General features: G+C 47.1%; 1 protein-coding gene and 1 long non-coding RNA gene across 7 annotated transcripts; one reads left to right on the top strand and one right to left on the bottom strand.

Moving 5' to 3' along the window:
* The first annotated feature begins 636 nt into the window (after positions 1–636).
* Positions 637–5,668, top strand: LOC118928775 (transmembrane protein 198-like). Of its 6 annotated transcripts, XR_008999299.1 has the most exons (6): positions 641–837; positions 1,815–2,073; positions 2,612–3,193; positions 3,633–3,793; positions 3,891–4,268; positions 4,850–4,962. XR_008999299.1 is itself a non-coding variant. In XM_057507779.1 (5 exons), exons 2-5 carry the CDS (start codon positions 1,899–1,901, stop codon positions 3,974–3,976), a joined length of 1,008 nt encoding a protein of 335 aa, XP_057363762.1. In that variant the 5' UTR covers positions 639–837; positions 1,815–1,898; the 3' UTR covers positions 3,977–4,962. The 6 variants fall into 6 exon arrangements, 5 of the variants coding, with proteins under 5 accessions (XP_057363763.1, XP_057363762.1, XP_057363765.1 ...); XM_057507779.1 differs by having other exon boundaries at positions 639–837; positions 3,633–3,797; positions 3,891–4,962; XM_036918329.2 differs by having other exon boundaries at positions 3,891–4,962.
* LOC130684927 (uncharacterized) lies at positions 5,457–9,006 on the bottom strand. The gene is made up of 3 exons (XR_008999303.1): positions 8,588–9,006; positions 7,528–7,600; positions 5,457–5,596 (listed from the first exon to the last, which is right to left on the bottom strand). It is a non-coding gene; the product is annotated as an uncharacterized LOC130684927 (long non-coding RNA).
* Between the last annotated feature and the right edge of the window lie 6,453 nt (positions 9,007–15,459).

Here is a 15,459-nt window from a genome sequence, read left to right as displayed (position 1 = left end):
AGCTCCAGGCCCTGTTACAGTGTTACAGAATAGGGCCAGGCGACTGGAAGTCCTAGCTCCGCGGGGCGCAGGACAGGAGCAGAGGGCCAAAAAGCACTATACTCCTCTGCGTGCTGCTTTGCATTCATTTGCATACCAATCTGTTCGGTCGCTGTCCACATGCACTCCCGTCCCCACGCAAACCCGGCTCGCGTCCCCTCTCTGTCCCTTCCTCTGCGCTCGCCTCTCTCTTTAGTCCCCCTTCCGGACCCCGTCTTGCTCTGCAAGTTTTTCTACTCATAAACCCCTCGCCGTCCCCTCCGGACGAGTAAGAGCCCCTTCCCCGATCCCGACCACCAGGTTCTCGAGAAGACAATACTCCAATTATCTGGGAAGTGGAAGAAACCAAACCGGAGCTGGTGGGGCGCTGGGACCCCAGTTGGAACTTTGAGAGCTTCCAGTTGTCGAGTCCTTGTCTAAGTATTCAGAGACCTTTCCCAAAACCTCTCGCAGAGCCCCCAAAATCCTTTCATGCTATGGTTGGGGGTCCCTGGTCCCAGCCTAGAGCAATAAGTAAACTGGATCCCCCCACACACAGGGGAAAGAGTTGGAGGGGCTTGCCCCATGATGTCATCCCCTTCCTCATGCACCCTGTCCCCCTTCCTCCAGCCCCCAAGCTGGTTGTATTTAGCTCCCGGGGCTTGGGCTACGACTTGCAGGAGTTTGGGGGGCATCGAACGCAGCGGCCCTGGGGGTGCCCACGCCCAAGAACAGCCGTTCAGACGCCCGAGACCTCCGGGCAGAGATGCGACTGGGAGTCTAGGGAAGCACTCTATCCCTTCTCAGCCTGACAGGGAGGTGAGTAGTTAACACCCCTCTCCAACCTCTCCTTGTTTAGGATCCTCAGACTTGCAAACGGATTGAAGGGATTCCCCAAGGCAAGCTTACAGCCTGTCAGGACCTTGATGTCCAAAAGAAGACACCTGAAGGACAGTGCCTGCACCTACTCCACCCCACACCCAAGTGCCCCAGGGCCAGCTCCCGCTTGGTGCAGAAACTGAATTTAAATCCCCTGGCAGCCCTGACAGCCCCGAGAAAGGGAAGGATAGAAAAAGTTCCACCTGTGTCCTGAGGGGAGGAGCAGGAAGCTCCCAGGATGTGAGATGTCTGTGGGCAACTCTTATTTAGCCCATGAGGGGTCGTGGGGGCTGGACTGTCGCTGGACACCCTTCCGCAACAGCCCTATCTCTGCATGAAGCCGAGGCTTCAAAACCCTAACAAAGTCTGGGTGCTTGTCTCTGCTTGATTTCTTGTCCAACCCTTTTGATGTCTGGTTTTCCCCTCTTCCTTCCCTGGGGTTGGAGCAGCTGTCTAGAGACCCCACCATGACTCATTCCTCTTATTCCTCCTTCTCCCACCTTTACTAACTCCACCCTTCCCAGTCCAGTGGGGTAGTATCAAGTCCCAGCTATATAGAGGGCAGCTTGCTTTCAGCTGGGACAAGCTGCTGGATAAATAGCCCTGAGTCCCATGAGTGCCCCTGGGCCTCTCCACAGATCTAGGACTTCCTAATCCTCCACCCCACCCTGGAAAGCTAGGCAGCAAACATAAACTCATTATCTTACAAGATTTTTGTTGTAAGTTTTACTTAGTGTCCTTGTTTCAGAGAGTGGTGAAGAGACAGCTGGCTTCCCTTAACCCAGTCCTATAGATTTCCTTAGTACCCCAGCAGGACCATGCTCCCTCCTGAAATTAGCCTTCCTTCCTAAGAAGTAGATAAAGAGAGTCCTCAAGATTCATGGACACCTGAGTTCCTGCCCCCTCCCCCCTTACAGGTTTCCCAGCCCCCTCCAGACATTCTTGGATGGAATGAGAGGAGCTGGCACTGACCCCCCTCTGTGACCACTTCCTCTTCTGCCATGGAGGAAGCCTTGTTGCCCCTGGCCATGAGCTCTGACCCCAGGCCCTATAATCAACAACTCCCAGAGCCTCCAGACCCAGGATGTGTCTTGGAGCCCCAGGACAGTCCTGAGGCAGCGCCTGCCCTGGTGTGTGCTCTTTGCTGCTGCCTTGGAATCATCTACTGCTGCTTCGGTGAGGACAGGGCCAGGGTGCTGGGGGGCAGCTGCCCAAGACTGTCACCCTCAGGGATGATGCCAGCCTTCTCCTTTGTGCTGGGGCCACCTCTACTCCTCTACCAGGGGAGGTCTACCTTCAGTGGGGCCCCTGCTCTTTTGCCAGCTCTTCTGGTCCTACCCCCACCCCATGCCCTCCAGTGCCAACCCTTGGCAATTATCGCTTGCCTTCCCCTTCCCTCCTTTCTCAAAATCCTCCATACTTAAGGCTTCTTCACCCTTCCCCACTAAGCTGAATCAGCCTATGCTGATTTCTTCCTATCTGCCTCCTGACAGGACTATACCTTCTTGTGCCCCTCAGTGCATCCATCTTACCTTCCTCCCACTCTTCACTGTCCTGAAGAGCCCCTGCCCTCCCTGAGATTGTCCCTTTCTTCCCCTTGCCTTGAGGTCCCTGGTGTGCTGCTCCTCTGGTTAGCCATCCCTCCCTTCCAATTCATCAGCGCCAACCCTGCAGGACTCCCCCTCTGTCTCAGTGTCACGTGCCTCTTTCCCAGGCTACCGCTGCTGCAGGGCAGTGATGTTTCTCTCGGGCCTGCTGTCAGGAGCTCTGGTGATCTTCCTACTGTGCCACAATGAGCGGGTTCTAGAGACACAGCTGAGCCTGGAGGTGAGCGCGGGCATTGCGCTAGGCATCGGACTTCTCTGTGGCCTGGTCACCATGCTGGTTCGCAGTGTCGGGCTCTTCCTGACTGGTCTCCTGCTAGGCCTAACCCTGGGCGCTGGGGCCGTGCTGGGCACCGAGCCCATCTACCAACCACCTTCAGCCTGGGTGCCAGCTGGGGGGCTGGGGGGGCTTGCACTGCTGGGAGCCCTGCTCACACTTCAGTGGCCACGACCATTCACAGTTCTGGGCACAGCCCTGCTGGGGGCTGCCATGCTGGTGGCCTGTGCTGACTACTTCCTGGAGGGGCTGGCACTGGGCCATCGGCTGGGCCAACGCTTGCAGGCACTTCCAGCCTTGCCTCCTCTCTGCTGGTATAGCTGGGTCCTCCTGGGGACCTGGCCAGCCCTGGGGGCCCTTGGGGCGCTGGCCCAGTGGAAGCTCGTGGATGAGGAACGTGGAGCCCACGCCAATGGTGAGTCAATGCCATGGTACAGAAGCAGCCAACCTGTGCCTTCTCTCATCCCAGATCCCAGGCTTGAAGAGGGGAAGGGGAAATATACCTGAGAGAGGAGGGCAGAGGTGTTTAAGCAGAGTGGGGCAGGGCACTGAAGGAAAGTTAGAGTTGTGGGAGCCAAAGGTCTGCATAAGAATAAGAAGAGAAACTGTCAGGGGGTGCAGGGAAGGGAAGAGTTACTGGGGGCTGTTATGGAAAGATAGGAAGATCTCAGTGGAGTGGAAGAGGAAAGAGTAGGATTCCAAAGAGGAATTTCTTTTAGAATAATGGGGGGAAATGAGGTTTGAGAGAACCCAGACAGGGAGATCAAATGGGTTTTTCTAGAGGGTGAGTTTGTTTGGAGGTGGCATTCAGGGTCTCACGAGGCCTCCCTGAGTCTGTATTGCCCCCTCCCAAGGAGTGGTCTTGAGCCACCAGCGAAGGCATCTCCAACTCCTTCGGATCCATCAGCAAGAGGCCAAGTGGCACCAGACCTCCGCTGGGGTGGGGCTCTGTGAGGGCAGCTACCAGCGCCACCTCCCCCATAACACCTGGGGCCCTGCTGACAGTCTGGCTCTAGTGAGTGAGTGAAGGGAGCATATGGGGACAGCCAGGGTGGGAAGTGGGCTCTGACCCAGGCCCTTCCTTCTGCCCTCTCTGCCCTGTGCCCCTCCAGAGTTATCTCCAGAGCCTTCGAGAGCACCAGCTGGGACCAGGCCCCCAGGCCTCAGCCCCCCACGCCATCCTGGACCTGGATTCTGACTGTGGTTCCACTGTACCCCTCACCACACCTTCTGGTTCCAGCCAGACTTGAGCCTAAACCTCCACTGACCACCCCAATCCCCCCAGCAAGGGCATAGGGACACCCTAGCAGTGCCTGCACCCACAGGAAACACAAAAACTTCCCTACCTCTGGGACTGGATATGGAATCTGTGCTCCCACCCCGACCAGCCCTGGAGGGATTTGTTTCAGGGACCAAGGATCCTGTGGAGTGGGGAAAGGAAGGATGAGTACATGTCTCTGTCCAATCATGGAGGCACCCTGGCCTCTAAAGTAACTAGTTCCCTAATTCCTCCAAACCAAGAAGGGCCCTTACCCAAATAGCCTTCTGTATGTCTGCCTCAGTGTGCCTCACATGCTTAAATAAGGGGTTCTGTGTTTGTAGGACCTATAGAAAATCAGGAAGCCTTCTAAAGCACCTGATAGTTTTTTAGTGGGGAGTAGGGCACAGAGGGGCTCCAGGATCCCCTAATCCCCAAGCCCCTCATTAGGGAGTACTCGGGTTCCTGGTTAGCCTTTCCCCCTGGACCCCATAGGTCCAAGCCCCCTTCTCCTACCTCAATTGGGGGCACTGTCCTCCATGGTGCTTCTTTTTCTCTCCTTCTTAGTGTGGGGAAGATCATGGGGCAGTACCTGGCTCAGCACCCACCTCCCAAAAAGCTAGCTTCTTGCTCCAAGGAAAGAGCATTGACCCACATGGAAGAGTCTTGCCCTTTTGTTTAAAGGAGTTTGGTCTTTGGGGCTGTGTGGGAGACAAGTGCCTTCTCTGCTTCTCATTGTAGGTAATGCTGATCTTAAACAGAACTTTGTCCCAGCCATTCTAATCCTCCCCTCTCTGATTTTCCTGCCCAAAGTCTGTTCCCTGGTTCCCAGACAGCATGAAGGAAGATGCATCCCCCTGGGCAGCAAGGCCTTGATGGGAGGAAGAACATGGGTGCATGTTAATAATAAATGGCATTGAACGCTGGCCTCTAATGTTGCTGCTCTTTTCTTTGCACCCCAAAACAAAGAGCCAGACTGAGTCCCTTAAAGATCTGGTAAGAGTTCCCTTATCAGACTGAACAGTTGTACACACAGCCACACAAAGAGCTGTTTGGGCCTTTCTTATGAGCATGGAGTTAGCCTTTATGAAGCACAAATGTGCCAGACACAGTACCACTTCACATACAGTATTTCACTTAATGTGACAACCCTGCAGGACTGATAATAACCTTATTTTGCAGTTGGGGGGCCCGAGGCTCAACAAGGTTAATTAACTCGCCTGATGTCACAGGAGAGGCACCTTAGGGAAGCAGCTCAGGTGGAACAAGGGGGAGCAGTGGGAGATAGGCAGGGGTAGATGGGCATAGTGGAAGGAGGGGAAAGGCAGGCAGGGAGGCTTGGATGGGACCTTGGAGCAGGGCCCCCCCATCCCTCTGCTGGCTGGGCCCCTCTTTCCTGGGAGCCTTACCACTGCTGCCTCCTTCTCTGCAGGCCCTAGAGCCCGGGCTGAGACCACCATGGGGAGGAGGAAGCCAAGCCACAGCAGCTGCCAGCTCATGGTCCCACCAGGCAGGAGCTCCAGAGGCCATCTGTGCTTCTGCCCTGAGATTTCTGGGAGCCTGGGGGAGCAGGGCAGGGTAGGGTGTGCCTTACCTCCAGTTCTTTTCACTGTATAGTTTCTGGTCCCCTTTATGAGACTTCAGGGGAAGGGAACTTGGGGGAGTGGCAGTAGGAGGTGACTCAGCCCAGAGTTATGTTGCAATTCCCCATTAACCCCTGCCCTGCCAGAGTGGAAGACAAGAACAGCCCCCGGCCCCGCTTTCCCTGAGCCCTCTGTGAGAGAGAGGAACACTTTTCACACTGTCCCGGGGCTGGGCATCCTGGCAGGAAGAGAAGCAGAATCTGTGTCCGGACAAGGATGACCACAGCCATTCTCTGGAGTTGGGCATTCCTGTGCCCCAGTGACCCTGGGACAGCAAACCCCTCAACTTCAACCTTCATGTCTCCCCATCTGCTCTAGGATAGAAGAAACTAAAAGGTAAGAGGTAGGAAGCCGCTTAGGTGCTTGGGTTTCAGGTGATGGAACCAAGGGGGGGAGGTCTCGGTTTCTTTGTGTCCAAGACCATCTGGGAATTTAAATACTCTTGAAGCCTGCTCTGTCTGCTTCAATAAAAGTCATTACTTCAAGCATTTAATGAGCTCAGAATATGTGCTTGTAAGTGGGGGTTAACAAAGGCACAAAAAAGTAAAGGGCCATAGCCTGTCTGCAGGAAGCTTAATTAAGATAGGGTAAAGCCACCCAAGGACCTGCGAGGAGGGGTATACAAGGATGCCAGGCAGGAGGTGCCTGTCCTAAGGGTCATGGGGCTCCGGGGAGGCTCATGGAGCAGGCAGGCTTGGGGTTGAGCTTTGAAGGCTGACCAAGTGTTGCACGGGGTAAGAGTGGTGAGGGACAGGGTCACACAGGCCTAGGTAAGAGTGCAGAGCTGAGAAAAGCTGACTGTGCTCAATGAGTAAGTTCTGAAGGTCTGGACTGTTTCATTCACCACTGAGTCCCTAGAACAGGCTAGCTCAATGCTCCAGGTGGCACTTAATAAATCTGGTGGGAGAGTGGTTGGGAGCCACGGTTAAGTGAGGGCTTGAAAGCTGTTTCAGGATGAGGAGAAAATCTTACATTAAAAAAATCTACTTTATGTTAGGTGATTTATATATTATCTCCTTTAATTCTCACAGCCCTTCCATGATGGAGGAATTATTCTGGCCATTTTTTATAAGAGTTATGGAGACCTGGAGAGGGAAACTTGACTGAAGACATGGAGCTCCTAATTGGTCTGGTCTATATTCAAATATGTCTGCTGACTCCATAACCCACACTCTTTTCATGCACCACACTGACTCTTAGAACTTTGTTCTTTAAGTGGTTAGGAACTCTGAAGTTTCCACTATCATTTATGCATCACACAGCATTTGTATACTCTTCAAAACACACAGCGAATAGGGGAAAGGGTTACTGAATTCATGTTCTCAGTAGGACCCCAATTCTGAGCCCTTCCCCACAACCCAAGCTGAATGGCTGACATGCTACAAGAGAACCCTGCACACCCCAGGATTGAGGTGGGGGATCCTCCGACTCTTGTTGCCCTCAATGATATTGGTCCCCTTGACCCACCAAGCACTCAACTGGGTAACAATCGAGTGACTAAGTCCCAAATGGCCAGTGACAGGCAGAAAAAACAGAGAGCCTCTGACTGAGGCCATCACCGAGGCCAATGACCCCAGAAAATGGTAAGAGTTTGGGAACCAGCTCCTGCTCAGCTGCCTGTAGGGCTCTCTCCCTCTTTCCCTGTCCTTTTCTCCCTCTTTTCACCCTATCCCTCAGTTCCCTCTTCTTTGGAGAACAGGACAGTGGCTAACTGAAAATTATCTCTTTTTTTTCTGATTAAAGTTTTCTTTTTTTCTGAATGAAAGTTATCCCTTGCTCATTGTAGTAAGTCTGGAAAATACCAAAACAAACAGAAAGGAATCACTGGTAACATTTTGACGCACTTACTTGAAACTATCTGTGGTTCCAAGTTCAGCTCCAGCTCTGCTGTCCAGCGTCATCTCCAGAGACCATGGCTGGGCTGGGAGAGAGAGTGGAGGACATAGGATAAGGGGAAAGCAAGTCACTGAGGGTGATTGGGGAGAGCAGGATACAAGGAAAAGGAGTAACGAGAGATGGCTGTGATTACTCCCTCCCCTCAGGCACCTCAGGCACCTCATATAAGCAAAAACAAAAAGAGGAGGATGCTTAGGAAGGGGTGTTTGGGTGTTAGTGAGAAATGCGGTGTTTATGAAAGGTGAAGACTGGGCACTCACTCTGGCCTCAGAAATCCCTGAGGGATGGACCCACATTCTAGCTAGTAAGGAGCCAGGGGAGAATAGAATAATAGTAAAAGCTGCCAAATAGTTTATTTAAATCTCAATAACAACCCTGCTGGCTGGTATTAACACCTTTTTACAGAAAAGGAAACTGAACCTCTAATAGATTGCTTCAGGTCACATAGCAAGGAAGGCACAGAGCCTCTGGCTCAAGATACAACCTTCGACCTTCACAGCCTCCCAGGTTTCTCAGGCACCAAACAAGCCCCCTAGAGCTGAAGCCTGCATGAGAGCTGCATGACTAACCTTGTTCCCATAGTGGCATCATGACCACCCCTTCTGCCAACCCCCACCCCCAAGCCAAGCCAACCCAGCTCTTTCTCCTTCTGAATTTGTCATCTCTCACTGAGGGAGATGTGGGAATGTGTGCAAGAGGTTAGGACATGTGTTCTGTCGGCCCCAAAATGAGAACTTGATTCTGAGAGAAAAAACTCCTGGGTTCTTTGGTTTGCTTGCAAACTGTTTTCCTTCTTTGCCTCCAGATTGTGGCAGAAGCGTTTGCATAGAAATATTTTTAATTAAAATATTTGAAACTGTAACAGGAGGGGATAGGTTAGACTTGGAGTATTTTCTGATGATCAGGGACTATAGGGCTTTGGGTAGAGGGCAAAGGCTTGCAGGAGTCTCTACGCCCAGGAGACGCCAATCTCTAAACCATTACCCACCCCTGCCCCCACAGCCACCCTTACCTGGAAGACTGGACATCCTGGTATATAGAGGTTAAGTCTGGGGCCTGAAACGGGAAACTGAAAGTGAGACAAACTTTAATTGTAAACAAGTTAGGGCCCACCCCAACATTGTTGCTGATATAGAGAAATGTGTTAGTCTCTGGCCTGTTTTCCCCTAAGAGCCCTGAGGGAGTTAGGAGAGGGAACTTTCTCTGGATTAATGGGATTGAGTTTTCCAAGCAGTTACCCTGGAAACCCCTATTTTTAAGAAGACTCCCACACACATACACACACTCCTTCAATTAGTCATGGGTTCCTAGAAGCCAGAATGGAAGTGATGGCAGGGACTGTGCACAGCTGGAACTGGTTAGTGGCAGGGAAGTGGGAGGAGTCTGGGGTGGCTCAGGGCCCGGCCAGCTCATTCTGTTCTTTGGATGCCCCAAACTTCCTCAGGCTTCCTGGCATTTCCACACAGACACTGTTCCTCAAACATGCACCCACTTAGGCACTGGCCTGAAGTTGCTCAGCTGAGGGGACATCAGACCCAAATCTTCAAGGCCTTCAGCTCCTGTGAAAGTGATAAACATCTGCTTCTCTTCTCCAGTTCACAGAGAAAGGTGTTACCCCACAGAACTCCACTGGCAGTTTCTAGAAGCTTCTGCTGGTGGTCCCAGGGCCCAGCAGTCTGCAAGGGAAGCATGAAGGCACAAATTTTAGCCTCTGGTATTAGGAGGGGAGTAAGGAGTGTTAAGTGTTCCTGCAGCACCTGGAATGACAGGGAAATCTTCTGAGAATACAGGCTATTCCTTTTATTTTTTTTTAATTTTATTAAGGTATTATTGTTATAAACTCTTATGAAGGTTTCACATGAAAAAACAATGTGGTTACTACATTCAGTCCTGTTATCATGTCCCCCCCACCGATACCTCATTGTAGTCACTGCCCATCAGTGTAGGAAGATGCCACAGAGTCACTACTTGTCTTCTCTGTGCTATTGTGTCTTCCCCCTGACCCCCACACACACCATGTGTGCCAATCATAATACCCCTGAAACCCTTTCTCCCTCCCTCCCCACCCACCTCCCCCACCCTTCCCCTTTGGTAACCGCTAGTCCCTTCTTGGGTTCTGTGAGTCTGCTGCTGTTTTGTTCCTTCAGTTTTGCTTTGTTGTTATACTCCACAAATGAGGGAAATCATTTGGTACTTGTCTTTCTTCTCCTGGCTTATTTCACTGAGCATAATATCCTGCAGCTCCATCCATGTTGTTGCAAATTGTAGAAATTGTTTCTTATGGCTGAGTACTATTCCATTGTGTATAAGGACCACATCTCCTTTATCCACTCATCTACTGATGGACACTTAGGTTGCTTCCATATCTTAGCTATTGTAAATAGTGCTGCAATAAACATAGGGGTGCATATATCATTTGAATCTGAGAAATTACATTCTTCGGGTAAATTCCTAGGAGTGCAATTCTCAGGTCAAATGGTATTTCTATTTTCAGTTTTTTGAAGAACCTCTGCATTACTTTCCACAATGGTTGAATTAGCTTACATTTCCACCAGCAGTGTAGGAGGGTTCCCCTTTCTCCACATCCTTACCAACATTTGTTGTTCTTAGTCTTTTCAATACTGGCCATCCTAACTGCTATGAGGTGATATCTCATTGTGGTTTTAGTTTTCATTTCCCTGATAATAAGTGATGTAGAGCATCTTTTCATGTGTCTGTTGGCCATCTGAATTTCTTCTTTGGATAATTGTCTGTTCATATCCTCTGCCCATTTTTAAAACAGGTTATTTGCTTTTTGGGTGTTGAGGCATGTGAGTTCTTTATATATTTTGGATGTTAACCCCTTGTCGAATATGTCATTTACAATATACATTCTCCCATACTGTAGGATGCCCTTTTGTTCTGTTGATGGTGTCCTTTGCTTTACAGATGCTTTTAAGTTTGATGTAGTCCCATGTGTTCATTTTTGCTTTTGTTTCCCTTGCTTGAGGAGATGCATTCAGAAAAAAGTTGCACATGTTTATATTCAGGAGATTTTTGTCTAAGTTATCTTCTAAGAGTTTTACGGTATCATGACTTACATTCAGGTCTTTGATCCATTTCAAGTTTACTTTTGTGTATGGGGATAGACAATAATCCAGTTTCATTCTCTTGCATGTAGCTGTCCAGTTTTGCCAACACCATTTGTTGAAGAGGCTGTCATTTCCCCATTGTATGTCCATGGCTCCTTTATTGTATATTAATTGACCATATATACTTGGGTGTATATCTGGGCTCTCCAATCTGTTCCATTGGTCTGTGGGTCTGTTCTTATGCCAGTACCAAATTGTCTTGATTATTGTGGCTTTGTAGTAGAGCTTGAAGTTTGTAGTAGAGCTTGAAGTTGGGGAGCATAATCCCCCAGCTTTATTCTTCCTTCCTATTGCTTTGGCTATTCGGGGTCTTTTGTGGTTTCATATGAATTTTAGAATTATTTCCCCTAGTTTGTTGAAGAATGCTCTTGGTATTTTGATAGGGATTGCATTGAATCTGTAGATTTCTTTAGGCAGGATGGCCATTTTGACAATATTAATTCTTCCTATCCATGAGCATGGGATGTATTTCCATTTATTGGTGTCTTCTTTAATTTCTCTCATGAGCGTCTTGTAGTTTTCAAGGTATAGGTCTTTCACTTCCTTGGTTAGGTTTATTCCTAGGTATTTTATTCTTTCTGATGCAATTGTGAAAGGAATTGTTTTCCTGATTTCTCTTTCTGCTAATTCATAGTGTATAGGAATGCAACAGATTTCTGTGTATTAATTTTATATCCTGCAACTTGGCTGAATTCAGATATTATTAGTTCTAGTCATTTTGGAGTGGATTCTTTAGGATTTTTTATGTACAATATCACGTCATCTGCAAACAGTGACGGTTTGACTTCTTTACCAATCTGAATGTCTTTTATTTCTTTGTGTTGTCTTATTGCTATGACAAGGACCTCCAGAACTATGTTGAATAAAAGTGGATAGAGTGGGCAACCTTGTCTTGTTCCCGATCTTAAAGGAAAGGCTTTCAGCTTCTTGCTGTTAAGTATGATGTTGGCTGTGGGTTTGTCATATATGGCCTTTATTATGTTGAGGTACTTGCCCTCTGTACCTATTTTGTTAAGAGTTTTTATCACGAATGGATGTTGAATTTTGTCAAATGCTTTTTCAGCATCTATGGAGATGATCATGTGGTTTTTGTCTTTCTTTTTGTTGATGTGGTGAATGATGATGGATTTTCGAATGTTGTACCATCCTTGCATCCCTGGAATGAATCCTACTTGATCATGATGGATGATCTTTTGGATGTATTTTTGAATTTGGTTTCCTAATATTTTGTTGAGTATTTTTGCATCAGTGTTCATCAGGGATATTAGTCAGTAATTTTATTTTTTTGTGGTCTCTTTGCCTGGTTTTTGTATTAGAGTGATGCTGGCTTCACTCTACATTCACAAAACAAGAATGAGTTTTGAAGTAATCCCTCTTCTGCTTTTTGGAAAACTTTAAGGAGAATGGGTATTAGGTCTTCACTAAATGTTTGATAAAATTCAGCAGTGAAGCCTTTTGGTCCAGGGATTTTGTTCTTAGGTAGTTTTTTTATTACCATTTCAATTTCATTGTGAGTAATTGGTCTGTTCAGATTTTCTTTTTCTTACTGGGTCAGCCTTGGAAGATTGTACTTTTCTAGAATGTAGTCCATTTCTTCTAGGTTATCCAGTTTGTTAGCATATAATTTTTCATAGTATTCTCTCACAATTCTTTGTATTTCTGTGGTCTCCATAGTGACTTTTCCTTTCTCATTTCTGAATCTGTTTATGTATGTAAACTCACATTTTTTCTTGATAAGTCTGGGTAGGGGTTTATCTATTTTGTTTATTTTCTTGAAGATCCAGCTCCTGCTTTCATTGATTCTGTCTATTGTTTTATTCTTCTCAGTTTTATTTATTTATGCTCTAATCTTTATGATGTCCCTCCTTTTACTGATTTCAGCCTCATTTGTTCTTTTTCTAGTTTCCTTCATTGTGAGTCTAGACTGTTCATATGGGATTGTTCTCCCTTCCTGAGGTAGGCCTGTATTGCAGTATACTTCTGTCTTAGCACAGCCTTCACTGCATCACACAGATTTTATGGTGTTTAATTATTGCTGTCATTTCTCTCCATATATTGCTTGATCTCTGTTTTTATTTGTTCATTGATCCATTGGCTATTTAGAAGCATGTTGTTAAGCCTCCATGTGTTTGTGGGCTTCTTTGTTTGCTTTGCATAATTTATTTCTACTTTCATACCTTTGTGGTCTGAGAAGGTGGTTAGTACAATTTCAATCTTTTTGAATTTACTGGGGCTCTTTTTGTGGTCTAGTATATGATCTATTCTTGAAAATGTTCCACGTGCACTTGAGAAGAATGTGTACCCTGTTGCTTTAGGGTGGAGAGTTCTGTAGATGTCTGTTAGGTCTATCTGTTCTAATGTGTTTTTCAATGCCTCTGTGTCCTTACTTATTTTCTGTCTGCTTGATCAGTTGTTTGGAGTGAGTGGAGTGTTGAAGTCTCCTAGAATGAATGAATTGCATTCTATTTCCCCTTATACTTTTGTTAGTATTTGTTTCACATTTGTAGGTGCTCCTGTGTTGGGTGCATAGATATTTATAATGATTATATCTTCTTGTTGGACTGACCACTTTATCATTATGTAATGTACTTCTTTGTCTCTTGTAATTTTCTTTGTTTTACTTTAAAGTCTATTTTGTCTGATAGAAGTACTGCAACACCTGATTTTTTCTCCCTATTAGTTGCATGAAATATCTTTTCCATCCCTTCACTTTTAGTCTGTGTATGTCTTTGGGTTTGAAGTGAGTCTCTTATAGGCAGCATATCATTGGGTCTTGTTTTTTATCCATTCAGTGCCTCTATGTCTTTTGATTGGTGCATTCAGACCATTTACATTTAGGGTGATTGTCGATAGGTATGTACTTATTGCCATTGCAGGCTCTAGATTCATGGTTACCAAAGGTTCAAGGGTAACTTACTTACTATCCAAGAGTCTAAGTTAACTCACTTAGTATGCTATTATAAACATAATCTAAAAAAATGTTTTCCCCTTTTCTTCCTCCTCTATTCTTTATATATTAGGTAACATATTCTGTACTCTTTGTCTGTCCCTTTTCATTACCTCTGGTGACAGCTATTTAACCTTAGGAACACTTCCATCTATAGCAGTCCCTCCAAAATACACTGTAGAGATCGTTTGTGAGAGGTAAATTCTCTCAGTTTTTGCTTATCTGGAAATTGTTTAATCCCTCTTTCAAATTTAAATGATAATCTTGGCGAATAGAGTATTCTTGGTTCCAGACCTTTCTGCTTCATTGCATTAAATATATCATGCCACTCCCTTCTGGCCTGTAAGGTTTCTGCTGAGAAGTCTGTTGCTAGCCTGATGGGTTTTCCTTGTATGTGACTTTTTTTCTCTCTCTGACTGCTTTTAATAGCCTATCCTTATCCTTGATCTTTGCCATTTTAATTATTATATGTCTTGGTGTTGTCTTCCTTGGGACCCTTGTGTTAGGATATCTGTGCATCTCCATGGCCTGAGAGACTATCTCCTTCCCCAGATTGGGGAAGTTTTCAGCAATTACCTCCTCAAAGACACTTTTCCTTTTCTGTCTCTTCTTCTTCTGGTACCCCTATAATACGAATATTGCTCCGTTTGGATTAGTCACACAGTTCCCTCAGTAGTCTTTCATTCCTACAGATTGTTTTTTCTCTCTGTGCCTCAGCTTCTTTGTATTCCTCTTCTCTAGTTTCTATTTCATTTATCATCTCCTCCACCATATCTAATCGGCTTTTAATATCCTCCACTGTGCTCTTCAATGATTGGATCTCTGTCCTAAATTCATTCCTGAGTTCTTGAATATTTTTTTGTACCTCCATGAGCATGTTTTTTATTTTTATTTTGAAATCCCTTTCAGGAAGATTTATTAATTCAGTCTCACTCAGTCCTTTCTCTGGTGTTGAGATTTTGCTTTGAACCAGGTTCCTTTGATGTTTCATATTTGTATGTGATGCCCTCTAGTGCCCAAGAGCTCTACTCTCTGGAGATGCTCAGCCCCTGGAGCGATGTCAGGCGTCGCAGGGGAGTGTTGCTGGTGCCTGGGGTGAGGAAAGAGCTGTTTCCTGTTTCCTGGCTGTTGTGCCTGTCTCCACTGCCAGAACCAGTGGGCCGAACACACAGGTGAAAGCCTCTATGCTTTGTGTTTGTATCTGCCATAGGCGGGGCTTCCCTCTAGCTGGCCTGACATCAGGGCAGGGGCTGCTGGTTTGAGAGCCAGGTGCAGGCTAGCTGGGAGGAAGAGACAGCAGTTTGGCATATCATGGTGGGGGCCTTGGAGCTGCATAGCTAGCCAGGGGGATGGAGGGCCTGAAGATTATTTAAGTTCCCAACCCTGTTCTGTGATGTCTGCTCTTTTCTCCAGGTGTATGCAGTCTGGTGCAGCCTTCTTTCTTGTTGCTCTTTCAGGATTAGTTGAATTAATTATATTTTTGTATTATATGTGGTTTTAGGAGGAGGTCTCTGTCTCACCTCTCACACTGCCATCTTTTGGCAGGCTTTTCCTTAATGAAAACCAAACTGATCATTATTGCTTTTCCCGAGGGAAGTGGGATATGGAAGAGCATTTTGACCCTGTCCTCACTCTGTGACCCAAGGAAACAGATCTGTCCTAATGTTTGGGCACTCTAATGGGCCTGGAAAATTTATGTTTGGCTCTCTTGTTTGTTGGCAAAAGAGCTTGATAGGGGGTTGGTAAGATAAATTTAGCACTGAATTCCCCTTTTGAGGAGGGTAGTAACTGAACGGGGGAAGGAGG

The sequence above is a fragment of the Manis pentadactyla genome, chromosome 9, assembly GCF_030020395.1.
Source record: "Manis pentadactyla isolate mManPen7 chromosome 9, mManPen7.hap1, whole genome shotgun sequence".
Taxonomy (NCBI): Eukaryota; Metazoa; Chordata; class Mammalia; order Pholidota; family Manidae; genus Manis; species Manis pentadactyla.
Note: the sequence above shows the minus strand (reverse complement) of the source record. Positions and strands in the feature narration are given on the sequence as shown.